General features: G+C 42.3%; 1 protein-coding gene across 1 annotated transcript in view; it reads left to right on the plus strand.

Annotated features, from left to right (window-relative positions):
- The first annotated feature begins 668 nt into the window (after positions 1 to 668).
- The window catches only part of MBD2 (methyl-CpG binding domain protein 2), a 67168-nt gene continuing 52343 nt past the window's right edge, over positions 669 to 15493 (plus strand). The window contains exon 1 of the mRNA XM_066352280.1: positions 669 to 1326. Coding sequence (XP_066208377.1) covers positions 791 to 1326 — 536 coding nt within the window. The 5' untranslated portion in view covers positions 669 to 790. The remainder of the gene's footprint in view (positions 1327 to 15493) is intronic.

Raw genomic sequence — 15493 nt, forward strand, 5'->3', positions numbered from 1 at the left:
TGAAGTGTAAATTCTAGATGGATTCCAGGATTCTGGTCTTTTAAAGGAGAATGTAGAGGTAACCCCCATAGAACTTGAGTCAAGGTTCCAAGTTATCATTTCCCTTCCTACAACTGTAATGCCGGTGGCTGAGGCCAGGCAGGTTCACATTGGATTTGGGCAGATGGTAGAGAAACTGGAAGTTGGAAAGTGTTGGGCAGCCAGACTTTGGAGGACAGGGATGCGAATCTAAAGGGATACTTTGACTCACTACTTCCATCAGAGCTGCTTGGCAAGCTTTGGAGTACACTGACGAGAAAGGGGGTACCTAACATCCCGTTAAGTGAATATTCGAGTTAGTACATATAAACTATGAGCTATATTTTGTTTGTTGTTTACTAGTTGGGAAGCAAACGCGGGTAAAAACCACACAGCGGGATATCAGCCCTCTTTGAAGCATGTGAACCAAAGCACCGCGTACATCATCCCACGAGAGACGCCGGACCACACACCTTCCGGGCTTCGCACGCTGGTTGAGGCCGGGGGCCGGAAGGGCGCGGCTGGGGGCGGAGCGGGTGCGGTCGGGGGCGTGTCCTTGAGGAGGCGGAGACAAGATGGCCGCCCAGAGCGCTTGGAGGACCTAAGAGGCGGTGGCCGGGGCCACGCCCCGGCGGGAGGGCCGCTCTGTGCGCGTCCGCTCTATGATGCTTGCGCGCGTCCCCCGCGCGCCGCGCTGCGGGCGGGGCGGGTCTCCGGGATTCCAAGGGCTCGGTTACGGAAGAAGCGCAGCGCCGGCTGGGGAGGGGGCTGGATGCGCGCGCACCCGGGGGGAGGCCGCTGCTGCCCGGAGCAGGAGGAGGGGGAGAGCGCGGCTGGCGGCAGCGGCGCTGGCGGCGACTCCGCCATAGAGCAGGGGGGCCAGGGCAGCGCGCTCGCCCCGTCCCCGGTGAGCGGCGTGCGCAGGGAAGGCGCTCGGGGCGGCGGCCGTGGCCGGGGGCGGTGGAAGCAGGCGGGCCGGGGCGGCGGCGTCTGTGGCCGTGGCCGGGGCCGTGGCCGTGGCCGGGGACGGGGCCGGGGACGGGGACGGGGCCGCGGCCGTCCCCCGAGTGGCGGCAGCGGCCTTGGCGGCGACGGCGGCTGCAGCGGCGGCAGCGGTGGCGGCGGCGCCCCCCGGCGGGAGCCGGTCCCTTTCCCGTCGGGGAGCGCGGGACCGGGGCCCAGGGGACCCCGGGCCACGGAGAGCGGGAAGAGGATGGACTGCCCGGCCCTCCCCCCCGGATGGAAGAAGGAGGAAGTGATCCGAAAATCTGGGCTCAGTGCCGGCAAGAGCGATGTCTACTACTTCAGGTACCGCCCTGGGGGGGAGGGGTCAGGGAGGTCAGGCCGGGGTCAAGGGTCGAGCGCTGACCTGGGCGGACGGAGTCCGGATGAGGCAGGGGTGTCCTAGGGAAGTGGCAGACAGACTGGCCTGGTAGTGGGTGCCTGAGCCCTTGGGTGAGAGTTGACCCTAGTACAATGACAGGCACAGTGTCTGAATGGTGAGAGCCCAGAGCCCAGCATCTTGGGTCGAAGGTGCTGGAGAAAGGGTTTGTGAAGAAAGGGTTACTCTGGTAGGGATGATGAGTCCGCTGAAGGGTTAAAAGGAGGTGTAATTCATCGAAACTGTAAAACCCAGTCACTCTTGGCTCCCTTCCCAGCCTGTCCGAGACTCATCATCACTCGAGTGTTTAATCATGCACATGTACAAGAATTAGCCACCTATGGTAACAAGGTTTCAGTTACTTTGTGGGATCCAGGAAAGTTTCATATAAAGTATCCATTTGAAATGCCAGAGGTTTCTTAGAACGGTTGGTGTTGCAGAACTTTCACTCTTTTGAAAACTGAACACTGTAGTAAGTTGTTAGACTCCTAGACCAAAATAGTCTTTCAGGGGACATTTGGCAATGTCTGGGGACATTTTAGCTTGTCACACCTTGGAAGGAGCAGTAATGGCATCTAGTAGGTAGAGGCCGAGGATGCTGCGAAGTTTTTTAGAATACGCAGGACTGCCCTCACAACAAAGAATTATCTGTCCCAAAATGTCATCAGTGCCAAGGTTGAGAAACCTTGGTCTAAGTGATTCAAGGTTTTCAGCTTGATGTGATCTTGCAATCCTGTGGTCATACTGTCCATGTCATTAGTTTGGATGACCCAGTAAGATCAGGAAAGTGCTTGTGGCTATCGATATCACTGGAATTACATTTACAGAAAAAATACAAACATGTTATAGTCAGTGGCTTGCAGGCTGTGTTTGTGAGTTGATTGAAACATTTTTCAGGGAATATATTTAGGCATTGCAACCAGTTGTCAGCCATTTGGCCATTGGAATAATGTTATGAAGGCTTTCTGTTCTTCTGACCTGGAGTTGGTTAATACATTAACCTTGGGAAAATAATATTTGTGTGTATGTGTATATGAATTGCAAATAATCTAAAATAAATTTAAAAGGTTAAACAAATACACATGTGTATGTGTATATACATACATGTATGCACACGAGAATGTGATCACTACTAATGTAAATGAGTACATTTCTGATAGTTGCTTAGATATATGTATATAGATGAGCGGTTTCAGCAATTTCTTTCACCTCAAGTAAAAAATTAAATGAAAGTGGTGTTTTATTAGAACTTTGTCACTTTATATGAGACCACTTATCTTGAAATTTTAAATAAAATGGAAAACTTATTTTAAACATCCAAAGATGGTTATCTTGTTTTGTATTTTCCCATCATTAAATGCTAAATTTACTTGAATAATACTAAGAAAGGTACTGTTCAACAAAATGTTACTCCTATCAAGTTCACTGTTTCATGTAGTGCTTGTCACAGTTATTCTTTTTGTGGATCCTTTCATTAACAGCTCCTTCTGTTTTTCAAAGCAGGTAGTATGCAAAGCCTTCTTTAAGTGTACTGTTTTGCTGTCCTGCCAAGTATATTTGATAGGAATATCCTGTATCTGGGATTGAACTCCTTGAGAAATAGGAAACCAGTTTGTTCTCAGAAGAGCATCTTAAACTTTGAATTTCACTCTCTATGATATTTCTCATGGGATGTGGTTTGTTTGGTTTTGGGATGATATATTTGTTCAAACTAACTTTTGGTTATTGCAAAGCCTTTTTTTTTTTTTTTTTTTTCTTGCAATCACGAAAAATTATTTCAAAAAGGCAAATTGCTGTATTCTGATTTGTGGTCACTTAATTTTCTTTTATGTGTGTAAATTTTTGCTATTCACTTTTTAAATACAAACCCAATAGACACTTTATGGTAGAAACACTGATATACTCAATTTAAAACAAATGTTTCAAACACTTATCTAAGATGAATCACAAACCAGTATAATGATAATTACTCTCTGAAATTAAAGTCTTTATGAGACATTTTAACATGGAATGCTTTTTACTTGTTCATGCACACTTAAAGTACACATTGCACAGTTTTATTTCACATGTGCTTAGTGCAGGGCTGGAAGGAGTATTTTTTTTTGTTGACTACCTACAAAATGTTAGTTACTATGTAGGTTTGTAATATCTAGTCTTAAGTCCCTTCTGCGAGGTTACCTTCTGAGGCTGCAGGAGACATGTAGGATGTGATACTTGAGATACTAATTTCCGCTTTCAGTGATGAATTATGGAGATCACCTACTCATAATAAAGGTGAACACGCTACAGTGTGTCCGTAAAGTCATGGTGCACTTTTGACTGATCACAGGAAAGCAACAAAAGACGATAGAAATGTGAAATCACCAAGTAAAAGGAAAACTGTCCCAGTTTCATACCTATTCAGTGCAATTCGATGTGGGCTCATGCACAGATTTTTTAGGGCTCCTTAGCTAGCTGTCCCATATAGCCTCTACAGACTCGTCACTGACTGATGACCTACCAGAATGAAGTTTCTCCACCAAACTGCTGGTTTCCTTCAACTGCTTATCCCACCGAGTAATGTTATTCCTATGTGGTGGCGCTTCGTTATAAATGCGCCAATATTCACGTTGCACTTTGGTCACAATTCGAATTTAGCGAGCCACAGAACACACTGAACTTTCCTCTGTACCGTCCACATCTCGACTGGCATGGCCGTGGGCTGCTCTGCTGTATACATGGTGTTACGTCATCATGCGCACATGCTGCCACATCATCCTACAGAAACTGGGAGGGTTTTCCTTTTATTTGGTGCAGATTTCACATTCCTATCGTCTTTTGTTGCTTTCCTGTGATCAGTCAAAAGTGCACCATGACTTTATGGACACACTGTATTTTTCAATCTAGAGTGTAACCACTTTGCATATTAGCATCCCCTTATACACCCAACCCGTTAAAAACCAGTAGCTCAAAACCCACCATATCTGTTAATAGTGGGTTAAGAACTAACCCTCCATTGGTAATGTGAACACCTGCATCTAAATTGTTCATACTGATTCTAATAATGTTAACTCCTGAATTAGCCTGTCCCTGGGGAGATTAATTTAAAGACCTTGGTGTCTGTTAATGTTGGGTTTGTCTGAATACTTATTAATTGGACTTAAACTCATCAAGAAAGCCTCACATTTTAGTAAAATGGTGTTTTGATTGTTTCTTGAGACTGCCAAGTTCTAATAGGAAGGCCTGTTTCTGGTCGTCAGTTAAGCATTATAATTATGGCTACTGTCTGTACTACTGATAGTACAATGAATGGCAGTTCATATATTATCATCCAAAGTCTGTTTTTGAAAAGGGTGTGGTTTAATAAGGTGTTGGATTCAGTGATGTAATTTCTGAAAAAGTTCATTGCCATCATATGAACCCATTATTTAAACAATTATTTTCTTTTTTATTTAAGGTTTTATTTATTGATTTTAGGGGTGGAGGACAGCGAGAAGCATCAACTAGTATTTGATTGCTTCTGGTATGTGTCTTGATCAAGCAAGCCTGAGGTTTCGAACCTGTGACCTTGCGTTCCAGGTAGAGGCTCTATCCACTGCACCCCCACAGGCCAAGCTGAATAGCCTTTTTCTAACTGGTCACTTGACTCCTGTCATTTCTAGTTTTTGGTTTCCTGCACTTGTGGATTGATGTTTCTGAAATATTATTTTCGTCTATATAGGAATCTTTAGTAGCTGTCTCATGCCTTTTGTTATCAAGTCTAAACTTGTTGGGTTCTAGACTTGCTTATAACTGGGTTAAAGACCTGGAATTCATGGCAAACGTACAGCTGCTGCCATAATATACCATGTTTGGATATTGGAAACATAATTATAAACATTTTTGACCCTCGTATTAAAATTATGATCCATTCATATCTGGTCCTTTTCTCAAAAGAAAAGGCAGTGGAACCAGAGAACATTTAAAATAAGCATAGAGAGCAAGGTGCATGACGCGAGACTAAAAGATTTCACCTGGGTCTGAAAGAAGAGGACATGGATGCAGTATCATTGAGGTCTCTACAGTCGTGAGATGTATAATGAAAGTAGGCATCTCTAGGACAGGCAGTAGAGCACAAGGTTAGAAGGTCTGGAGTTGGTACCCTAACTCTGTACTTCCTGATGGTGCAACCTTGAGCATGTCACTTATACTTCCCAGTGCTGTAGTTTGTTTCTCCCTTTGTTAGCTGGGTATTATTGTATCTGTACCTCAGTTTATAAGAATTTAACTCAAGAACATTAATATCAATAAATACATTGAGCTCTTGAAGCTTTAGATATATTTAAGGATCAATTAAGAAAAATAACTCAGTCTCACCAGGTGGTGGTGCATTGGATAGAGTGTCCACCTGGGGCATGAGGACCCAGGTTTGAAACCCCGAGGTCGCTGGCTTGAGTGCGGGCTCATCCAACTTGAGTGCGGGATCACCAGCTTGAGCGCAGGGTTACCAGCTTGAACGTGGGGACTGGCTTGTGCATGGGATCATTGACCTAATCCCATGGTCATTGGCTTGAGCCCAAAGGTTGCTTGCTGGCTTGAGCAAGCGGTCACTGTCTCGGCTAGAGCCCCCCGCCTCTGCAATCAAGGCATGTATGAGAAGCAATCAATGAACAACTAAAGTGTCACAACCATGAGTTGATGCTTCTCATCTCTTTCCCTTCCTTCCTGTCTGTCTCTCTCTCTTGCCAAAAAAAGGGAAAAAAATAACCCAGTTCTGTTACTCAAGTTTTATGCACTGCACATGTATAAATAGGTTTAAAAAAAAATTATAGTGTGGCCTGACCTGTGGTGGAGCAGTGGATAAAGCGTAGACCTGGAACGCTGATGTTGCCGGTTCAAAACCCTGGGCTTGCCTGGTCAAAGCACATATGGGAGTTGATGCTTCCTGCTCCTCCCTTTTCTCTCTCTCTCTCTCTCTCTCTCTCTCTCCTCTCTAAAATGAATAAATAAAGTCTTTAAAAAAAATTATAGCATGAATAGACCTGGAGATTATTATGCTAAGTGAAGTAAACTAGTCAGAGAAAGACATGTACCATATTTCACCTGTATGTGAGATCTGATGGACAAAGTAACACAAAACAGAAACAGACTCATAGATAGAGAACAGACTGACAGGTGTCAGAGGGGATGGGAGTTGGGGCTGCGTGAAAAAGGTGAAGGGATTAAGCAAAAAAGAAAAAGCTCGTAGACACAGCAGTGTGATGACTATGGGAGGGAGGGGTGGGGAGAGTAGAAAGGGTAAAGGGATAAACTCGGGAGGATAGACTCAGGGTGGTAAGCAGGTGCTGTGTGTATAGCTGATGTGTTACACCTGAAACCTATGTAATGTTATTAACCAATGTCACTCCAGTAAAGTCAATTTAAAAAAAAATAGTAAAGAATAACCCTAGTGGGAAGGGAAAAATTATAATAAAAGTTGTAATTATAGTATCATTTGTTACTGAAGGCTAGTATGGTTCAAGGGCATGGATTCTGAATCATTGAGAATGTCGATGTTCAACCACCTCCCCACCTATTTTGTCTTAAAAATAGGCTCATGTAGTCTTTCTTGGGAAAAATAAAAACTAGTTTCGTAAACCAGGGGAGAGATCCATTCAAAGTTCTCAAAAAATAAAATCTTGACCTTTGAAGATTCAATTTCTAGTTGCATCACTTTAGTTGTTCGTTGATCCTCTCATATGTGCCTTGACCAAGGGGTCTCAGGCTGAGCCAGTGACCCCTTGTTCAAGGCAGTGACTTTGGGCTTCAGGCCTGTGACCTTTGCGCTCAAGCCAATGACCATGGAATCATGTTGATTATCCGACAGTCAGGCTGGGGACCCTTCATTCAAGCTGGCGAAAACCTGGGGTTTTGAACCTAGGACCTCAGCATCTTAGGTTGATGCTGTGTCTGCTGTGCCACTAATGGGCAGGCAAAAATCTCTGACTTGCAATAAACTGTCCTCATAATAGTTTCCTTGGTCATTTCTATGTAGTTAAACCCAGTGTCCCCTGTGTTACTCTCATATTCATTTGCATAGAATCAGTGACTTTCTCACCAACCTGTCTTCCCCTAGGCACAATGCTGAACCCACAGATGCTAAATAAGTGCCTACCAGTTGATATAACAGTTAAAATTCTGTAAACATAGTCGTTAGTGCCTTTTTGGCCATTGCTTTATATTATCTGTGGTGTTATGCTAGAATGGAATAGATTGAGATATTTTACTAAGTCAGGTTTCTAATTTTTATTATTAATGTTGGTGGTATTATAGAAAGATAGAAAGCTTTTTTTCTTTTTTAATGTTAGAGATACAGTATTTTTTTAATATTAGAGATTTAGTCTCTATAGCAAATAAGATGATCATCAGAGATACAGTGAAAACGGTAGTCACACAGTAAGAAATCAACATTCAAATTTTACTGACTACGTATATAGTATAGGATATAGAATAGGGTCCTATATACCTTAAATTTTATGTGTATTTAGTGTCACAGCCCTCATAATTTTGGCAGCTATTAGTATTTTGCTAAATGATCTTCGTGTATTATCTTACCAGGTTCTTACAGCCCTCTGAAGCATGGGTACAGCTATCCATTTTACACACGGGGAGTTAGGATAGGGAAGTTAAGTACAGTAATATGCTCGAGGCTGTACTGCTGGTTAGTGCAGAGTTGAAGTCTTGATGCAGATGGTTTAATCCCGGAACTGCCCTGTTCTGCAGCCTCCAGTAGAGATCCCTACTTGGATTCTCAAGTATTGCAACATCTCACAACTAATCCGCCTCAGAGGGCTTAGTGTGCTACTCACATAATGTAATTATTTACTTTTGTACTCGCATGTGGAAGTTGACAACTTCAGGGCAAATTTTAGTTCCTATTTGGCAGTTCTTCTAGCTCTGTAATATTGGAGGGAAAAAGTGGAAAAATTGTGGTAAATTACCATTAATGAAAGCAGTTTTATTCTGGATAATAGATCATTTTGTCTAGAAATATATCCCTCCCCCGATTTTCAAATATGTTTTACCTAGGTTGACCCTGTTATTTCTTAGATACTCAGGCAATACATTCCCTAAGGAGCAAGCTATAGGTCTTCATTTTAAACGCATTCACTGAAATGAGAAGAAATCAGTTGTGGCTTGCAGGTTAAACATAGCTTATTGAGATAGGTTTATACAGGTCCTGCAACAAGCTCATATGCTTCTTTCAGTTGATATGGTTGAAATGTATCCTACAGACCCAGTTTCAAAAACTCTTTAGTTGAAGAAAGAGAAGAAGTGCAGTATTTATTAAGCATTTATTGCATAATTGAAAGTTTGACCTGCTTTTAGCCTTTTTTTCTTGATAGTGCCTGTTTGAAGCCTGGATTGAGAAATAAAGTATACTGCTCACAAAAATTAGGGGATATTTTGAAATGAATATGAAGCAGTAAAATATCCCCTAATTTTTGTGAGCAGTATATACAGATAAGTATGGTGGAAGTGGTGCTCTGGTAGTTTTCTCTCAACAGTACCATTACATCTTTTTGTGATATGCTGGAGGAATTTTTGGTATGTGTGCAACATTGCCATCTGTCCTGCATTTGATTTTTAGAATCTGCCACGCATAATCTTACCTGCCAAAACACCCACCCACAGTACCTGCTGTAGAGGAAATGCAGAGCTAAAAAGGAACCGATACACATATATTCTAAAAATAATTTCCAACAGAAATTGATAGATGATCTCTTTAGATTGCTTTAAAAATTGCATTTGTGAGACGTAAGACGACATTGGTTTTAAAGATTTTGCAGAGAGACAGGAAGCATCAACTGTAGTGGTTGCTTCTTGTATGTGCCTTGACTGGGCAAGCCTGGGGTTTCGAATGGGAGACCTCAGCATTTCAGGTTGATGCTTTATCCTCTGCGCCACCACAGGTCAGGACATAAATTGGTTTTAATTATTGGAACAGAAACAGGTGAATTGCAAAGAAAGTGATGCTTTTTCTTTTTTAGATTTTATAGTGGGACTAAAAGAAAATTCATAACCTTTTATTCCATGTTTGAGATCTTTTCAGACTTTTATGATGAATTAGAGATAAATCATCAACTCTCATTTCATGTATTCCCTTTTTGTCTTGTTTAGAAAGCAAGAACCTTAACCCTTTGAGTAGTACAAACGTTCACGTATGTCCTTGTGTCTCCAGACCATCCAGAGTATGACCAATTTATTTTAAAAATGTGTAAGGCAACATTTAAAAAAGGCAAATGTATGTTCTCCTTGTTTCTATAAATTGGTTATCAAATAAACATGATTTTAAGTTAATAAAACTGGAACTGGAACTAATTTCATTTTTGGAAAAAAAACCCTCACTCCCGGGGGTCGAGCATGAAAAAAACTCAATACTCAAAGGGTTAAGGCAGTGGTCAAGATAGATAGAAGTCTACATTCATTCATTTTTCTATTTTTTAGTACATCATCCTAGTTTTTTAAAAACGGTAATACAGAGATAACAGAACCTGCCACCACTAATATACTGTTTGTATGTAGTTTTGTTACATAAGTGCTAGTTTATGGAATGAGAATGATTGGTTCAATTTGAATTAGATTTAAGGTCTTTTATACTGTTTAAAATTGTGTGGTGATTCCTTAAACATTTATGTTGAAGGAGAAGGTGGAATGCTGTCATGTTTTATTTGTAGCCAAATTATAAATTGTTTTTCTTATCACACCCCCCCCCCCTTTTTTTTTGCGATGAGGGATTGGGACAGACAGGAAGGGAGATGAAAAGCATCAGCTCGTAGTTGTGGCACCTTAGTTGTTCATTGATAGTTTTCTCATATTATGTACCTTGATGGGGGGGGGGGGTTCAGCCAAGCCAGCAATCCCTTGCTCAAGCCATGGACCTTGGGCTTAAGCCAGTGACCTCTGGCCTCAAGCCAAGTGACCATGAGATCATGTTTACGATCCATGCTCAAGCCGGATAAGCATGCACTCAAGTCAGTGACGTTGTGGTTTTAAACCTGGATCCTCAGCATCCCCAGCTGATGCTCTCTCCACTGCGCCACCAGCTGGTGAAGCCCTTATTGATTCTTTAAAAATAATTCACACAATAAAAAAATGTAAAACATAAACAATACAAAAAAATTTCACCATCTTCCAATCCCTACCCTAACTGCTGAAGAAATTCTTTAATGCTCAAATTTACTTGTCCAAACTCTTCATATTTTTAAAAAGAGCTTTCTAATTTTTAGGGAAAACAATTCACCTTGTATACTTTAATGTTTATATTTTAAACATAAAAAATTTCAAACATATATACAGAAGAAGCAGTAATCATATGAAAACTACGAAGTACCCAGTTCAGCATTTGTCGATTTTATTTTATCCATACTCCAATTCACTACTCCTGACTTAGCCTTCATTATTTTGAAAAAAGTTGACATCACATTATTTCAGTCATAAGTAACGAATTCAGTGCGCTGTTTGCGAAGGTAACCACACAGAACTCAGTACTTCAAAACTAGGATATAAGAAATGCCAACAGACAATTCATGATTATTTGCCTGATACAGGCAGTAATTGCGTATGGTTTTGCTAAGGCTTATGGAAGAGGTACAAGGAGCATTGCTATTCTTGGTCTCTTTGGGTTTAGGGGTGAAATCATGCATTATTGATGGGGTAAAATACATGGTTTACACAGGATTGCAGAGGGAAACCATTCAGCCTGTTCAGAATAGAGTGAATATACCCTGCGCAGATCGCTGAGTGGATAGAGCATCGTCCTGATGCGCTGATGTCGTAGGCTCCATCACTGGTCAGGGCACCAACGAAAAGCAATCAGTGAGTACACAACTAAATAGAACAACTAAGTGGAAGTACAAGTTGATGCCTTATAGTTCCTGCCTTTACCCTCTCTTTCTCAAGTCAATGGAAAAAAAAAAGCTGAGTAAATAAACCAATGTGGTTGGAGCAGAGGTCACTGGGTAAGAGGAATGGAAAATAGATTGAAAGGTTAAGAAGAGGCGAGATGAAAAAGGATCTCAAGTGCAGGGCTAAGGAGTTTGGCTCCCTTTTCTAATGAGTTCAAGTCCATCGTAGGTTTTGATCTGGTCTTTAGTCATAGTGGTGTTTTAGGATAGCAGTCTGGAGAGTTGAGCCTATCATGGTGATTTAGACAGTGGCAGTGGAAAGGAAGGATACATACAAACGTGATTATGAAGGAACTGGATTTAGTAACTGATTAGAGATGGAAGATATAAGTAAGGTAAGAGTAGATAAGATCTACTAGGAACAAATTATAAAGGAGGGCTCAGGGTAGTTCATTTAAGGAAAGGTCTGCATTTAAAGGTTGGGAGGAAAGGATCTAAAGACTGGGGAGTGGAGAGCTGACTTTTAGATAGAATTTTCTACCTATGTGTCATGTAGTTTTGATACATGCCATGTATTTTTGGAATTAATTGGCTAGGCAGTTTTCTGACTGTATGCTTTGTACCTGAAAAGAGTCCCCCGACCTAATTCTTATGTGTGTGACAGCATCCCCACCCACAAGCAAATTGCAACCCCCAGCAGGGTGTCCCAGAATTCCACTCAGTTCTGACACTGTACTTGGAGATGGATTCCATAGGCTAAGGGCTCAGTCCCACAGCCTGCCCTCCATTTCCGATGCCAGTCATGTGCCAGGCGTAAGCCCAGGTTACCCGAACTTCTGACCATCTATCAATCAGAAGTCCCCACAACTCCCTCCTTGGGTTCTATTAATTTGCTAAAATGACTCATGGAACTCAGGCTAACCCCTGCCCCATTTACTCACTAGATGACTGGTTTATTACAAACGATATTAAAGAACCCAAATCAACAGCCAAAAGAAAAGATACATAAGGCGAGGTCCTGAAGGCGAGAGCTTCTCTCTTGGAGCTTGGGCCACGTGGAAGGAAGCATTTTGGTTCCCCCAAGTGGAAACTCACCCCAAAAAGGCTGAGGAGCTGTCCCTTTGGATTTTTATCAAGGTTCATGACATAGTCATAAATGACTAAGCCATTGGCAGTTGGTTCAGCCTCAGGGGCCTCCCTCTTCTGAAAATCAGGGGGTAGGACTGAAAGTTCCTATTCTCTAACCACGTGGTAGGCTCTTTGGCATCCAGGCACTATCCTTGAGTGTGATCCAAAAGTCACTTCATTAACAAAGCAAGACATTTCATTGTTGCTTTTATCACTTAGGAAATTCAAGGGGTTTGGGAGCTGTGAGCCAGGAAAGGATAAAGACCACACGTATATGAGATGAACAAATACGCATTTCTTATAAATTGCAATATCGCAGTACTAGAGTCCAAAAAGATAATTTTAATTTCAGATTTTTAGTCGCAGCAAAGGTTTGATTTCTGGAGGCAGTCGTTACTTAATACTAGCGAAGTCTTTTTAGTACTTTCTCTTGTAAATAACAGGTAAGCTTTAACATTTAAGGAGGTAGAAAAAGAAAGTTAATGTTTCCTTATTCTCAAACTTTTCCAGTTATTCCCCACAAAGCACTCTCTGGCGCTGTTGGGCAGTGTGTGCCTCTGAGCATGCTCTTCAGCCTTTTGGTTAAGCAGCTGCGTCCACAGTGCTGCTTGCCACACGTCGGCCAGTTCGTCTTACTCCATCCACTCCAGTTACTGCCACCCCCACCCCTAGTTCCTCCTGTTATAAATTCATGTGAAGATATACTTGTGTTTGCTCTGTCTGCTGGTCCCCTCATGACGTTTGACTACACATCGTGATTATCTATACCAAAGTGACATGAAAAAATGTGTTCTGTTAGAGTAGTGTTTTCAGTGTGTAGTGTCTCATTCATACAGCAGTTCTTCCTAAGAGGTAACTTGTGTATCAGACTGGCACAGTGTGTTACAATTGTCTAGCTCAGTAAGTAATGATTGCAGTGAGTTTGTGGAGTGACAATGTGAGTACCATCTAATTAAGGTGACCACAATTTATTACTTGTATCTCAATAGTTAGGTTATATTTTTGTTTTGTTTTTAATTTAAAAGCCATATGCCATATAAAGTTTTTTCTGCTAATCTTAGAAACCTTTAATAAGTTAGAAACCTAACTTATTAATAGTTAGAAACCTTTAAGAGTTTGGTTTAAGAAATGCTTTAAACAATTTAATCAAAAATGAAAGCAAGCAGAGACAGTTCAGTGATGAAATGTTCTTATACGAACTGGAAAAACATAACTCATGTTTTTGATTTTCACTTATTTTTTCAGGGTACTTAGTGGGTAAAGGTGAGATCACAAGTTGGTGCAGGGTTGGCATATCTAGGGGGCATTTGGGAGGGAATGTTTTTTGTGGTAGAAAGTGAAATACTAGTATTTCATTACCGAGATTAGAAGTAGTCACTCTGGACAGAGAAAACTGAAAATGACTAATATCATTCACTAGTCTACTAGGTTTTTTTTTTTATTTTTTTTTAGCAGTTTCTCTAAGTTACATATACTTTGGTTCTTTTAGTCACATGAAGGTCTGATCTGTCTGAGACCGGCGCCTACGGCAGCCATCTTAGAGTGAAGACACATGGTACTTTTGTCACCCTGAGTAAGACCAGAACTTAAATGACAAACTGTTTTTTTTGTTCGTCTAGCATTTCCTTTCTCAGCCACTTCCAGGGTCATTTTGCCGCTGTGCAGATGATCTTGTTTGTGACGGACAGAATTCCTGCTTAATTATTCCCATGGGGCCTAGTCTCTCTGATTGCCTTCATCTTCTGCAGAGGAAGGTCCCCATTCTTAACATCCACTGGGGCAGCCAAGCTAACTTTCCTCAAAGCACCAAGCCCAAGCTATAGCAGTTACGGAGAGTGAACGCCTTGCTCTTCTTCTCTGAAGGCGGCAGTGCGTGTGGCCAGTACCCGGAGTTACTCAGTGTAGAATCTTCCGAGAAGACCATCTTCATGACAGGAGCTGGGGTTTGGTAGGAATTAGATTGGATTGAATACTAGTTAATATTCCAGCTTTCTTTTCATACGCTAATAATTAGTTAAAACTTAATTTCCAACCATTTTCCTTCATTCCTCATTTAGTTTATCTGTTGAGTATGTCAGGGCTTTCTTATAATACATACTTCCTATGAGATTTTTTAAATCACTAAACATTAGAAGTATTTTAAGTCATACTAAATTGCTAATCTAGATCATAAACTGCCATCACCTCTTAACTGAGTTCTTTTTTATGCCATTCATAGGGCTTTTTGTCACTTGCCACCAGCTAGCAGGGGTGGGGGATACACAGCAGAGCCCCCCACAGGGAGAGTGGCACTGGGCCACACAGCACGATTTACACACGTGTCATGGAGGGGCAGGTGCTCCTCTCGTGGGCAGCAGCCCTGTGTGCCTCGGCCTCTGTCCCCTGCTGCCTTTGCACACACAGTGTTGGTGCATTTCTCACACTGCTGGGCAGCAGGAGCAGCAGCTGCACCCCTCGCTCTGGAAGGAGCCGCACAGGTGCAGGGACCTCCAGGACGACAGGCAGGATGCCTGTGGAGGGGGTGAATTGCTTCTCTGGGCAACTAGACACTCAGCTGAGTTCTTATGTGTTTAGATTTCCTTAATTTGAGGGAAGCGTATCTCAAACTGATCGATCTCTGATGAGTTTTGTTCTGGAGAGGCAGGAGTGTTCCGGTGAGGTTCTCGTATGCTTCCCGCTGCAGTGGCTAACTGGCGTTTTGCCTGTTACCTGAGGCTCATCTTATTGCAGGGTTAATTTGTGAGATTAAGTCAGTTGATACTTAACGCTCATCCTTGTATCTGGAAAGACGTGGCTGGAAGTCAGAAGTACATGGCATATTTTCGTAACTTTGAGTTTGGAAGGCAGGGTGCCCAAGGCTAGTGGGAAAAGAGTCTAGAAAACAATCTAAATAGACTTAAGGGTTTTGATGTGTCATTAAGGAGGTGAAGCTGTTTTGCCAGCATTGAGTCTGACATGTAGAAGTTGGTACTGAATGTGAGGCTGAGGAATGGGGCGCTGAAGCCTTGTGCTGTGCCTTCCTTCTAGCTTGAGGAGTAGGTTCCAGGTGGGCAGTGATGCTGCAGCAGAGGGCCATGCAGGAAGGTCGCGTTTGAGGCCAGCAGTGTGTGGTGTGCAGGGA

This window comes from Saccopteryx leptura, chromosome 11 (genome assembly GCF_036850995.1).
Source record: "Saccopteryx leptura isolate mSacLep1 chromosome 11, mSacLep1_pri_phased_curated, whole genome shotgun sequence".
NCBI classification, from domain to species: Eukaryota; Metazoa; Chordata; class Mammalia; order Chiroptera; family Emballonuridae; genus Saccopteryx; species Saccopteryx leptura.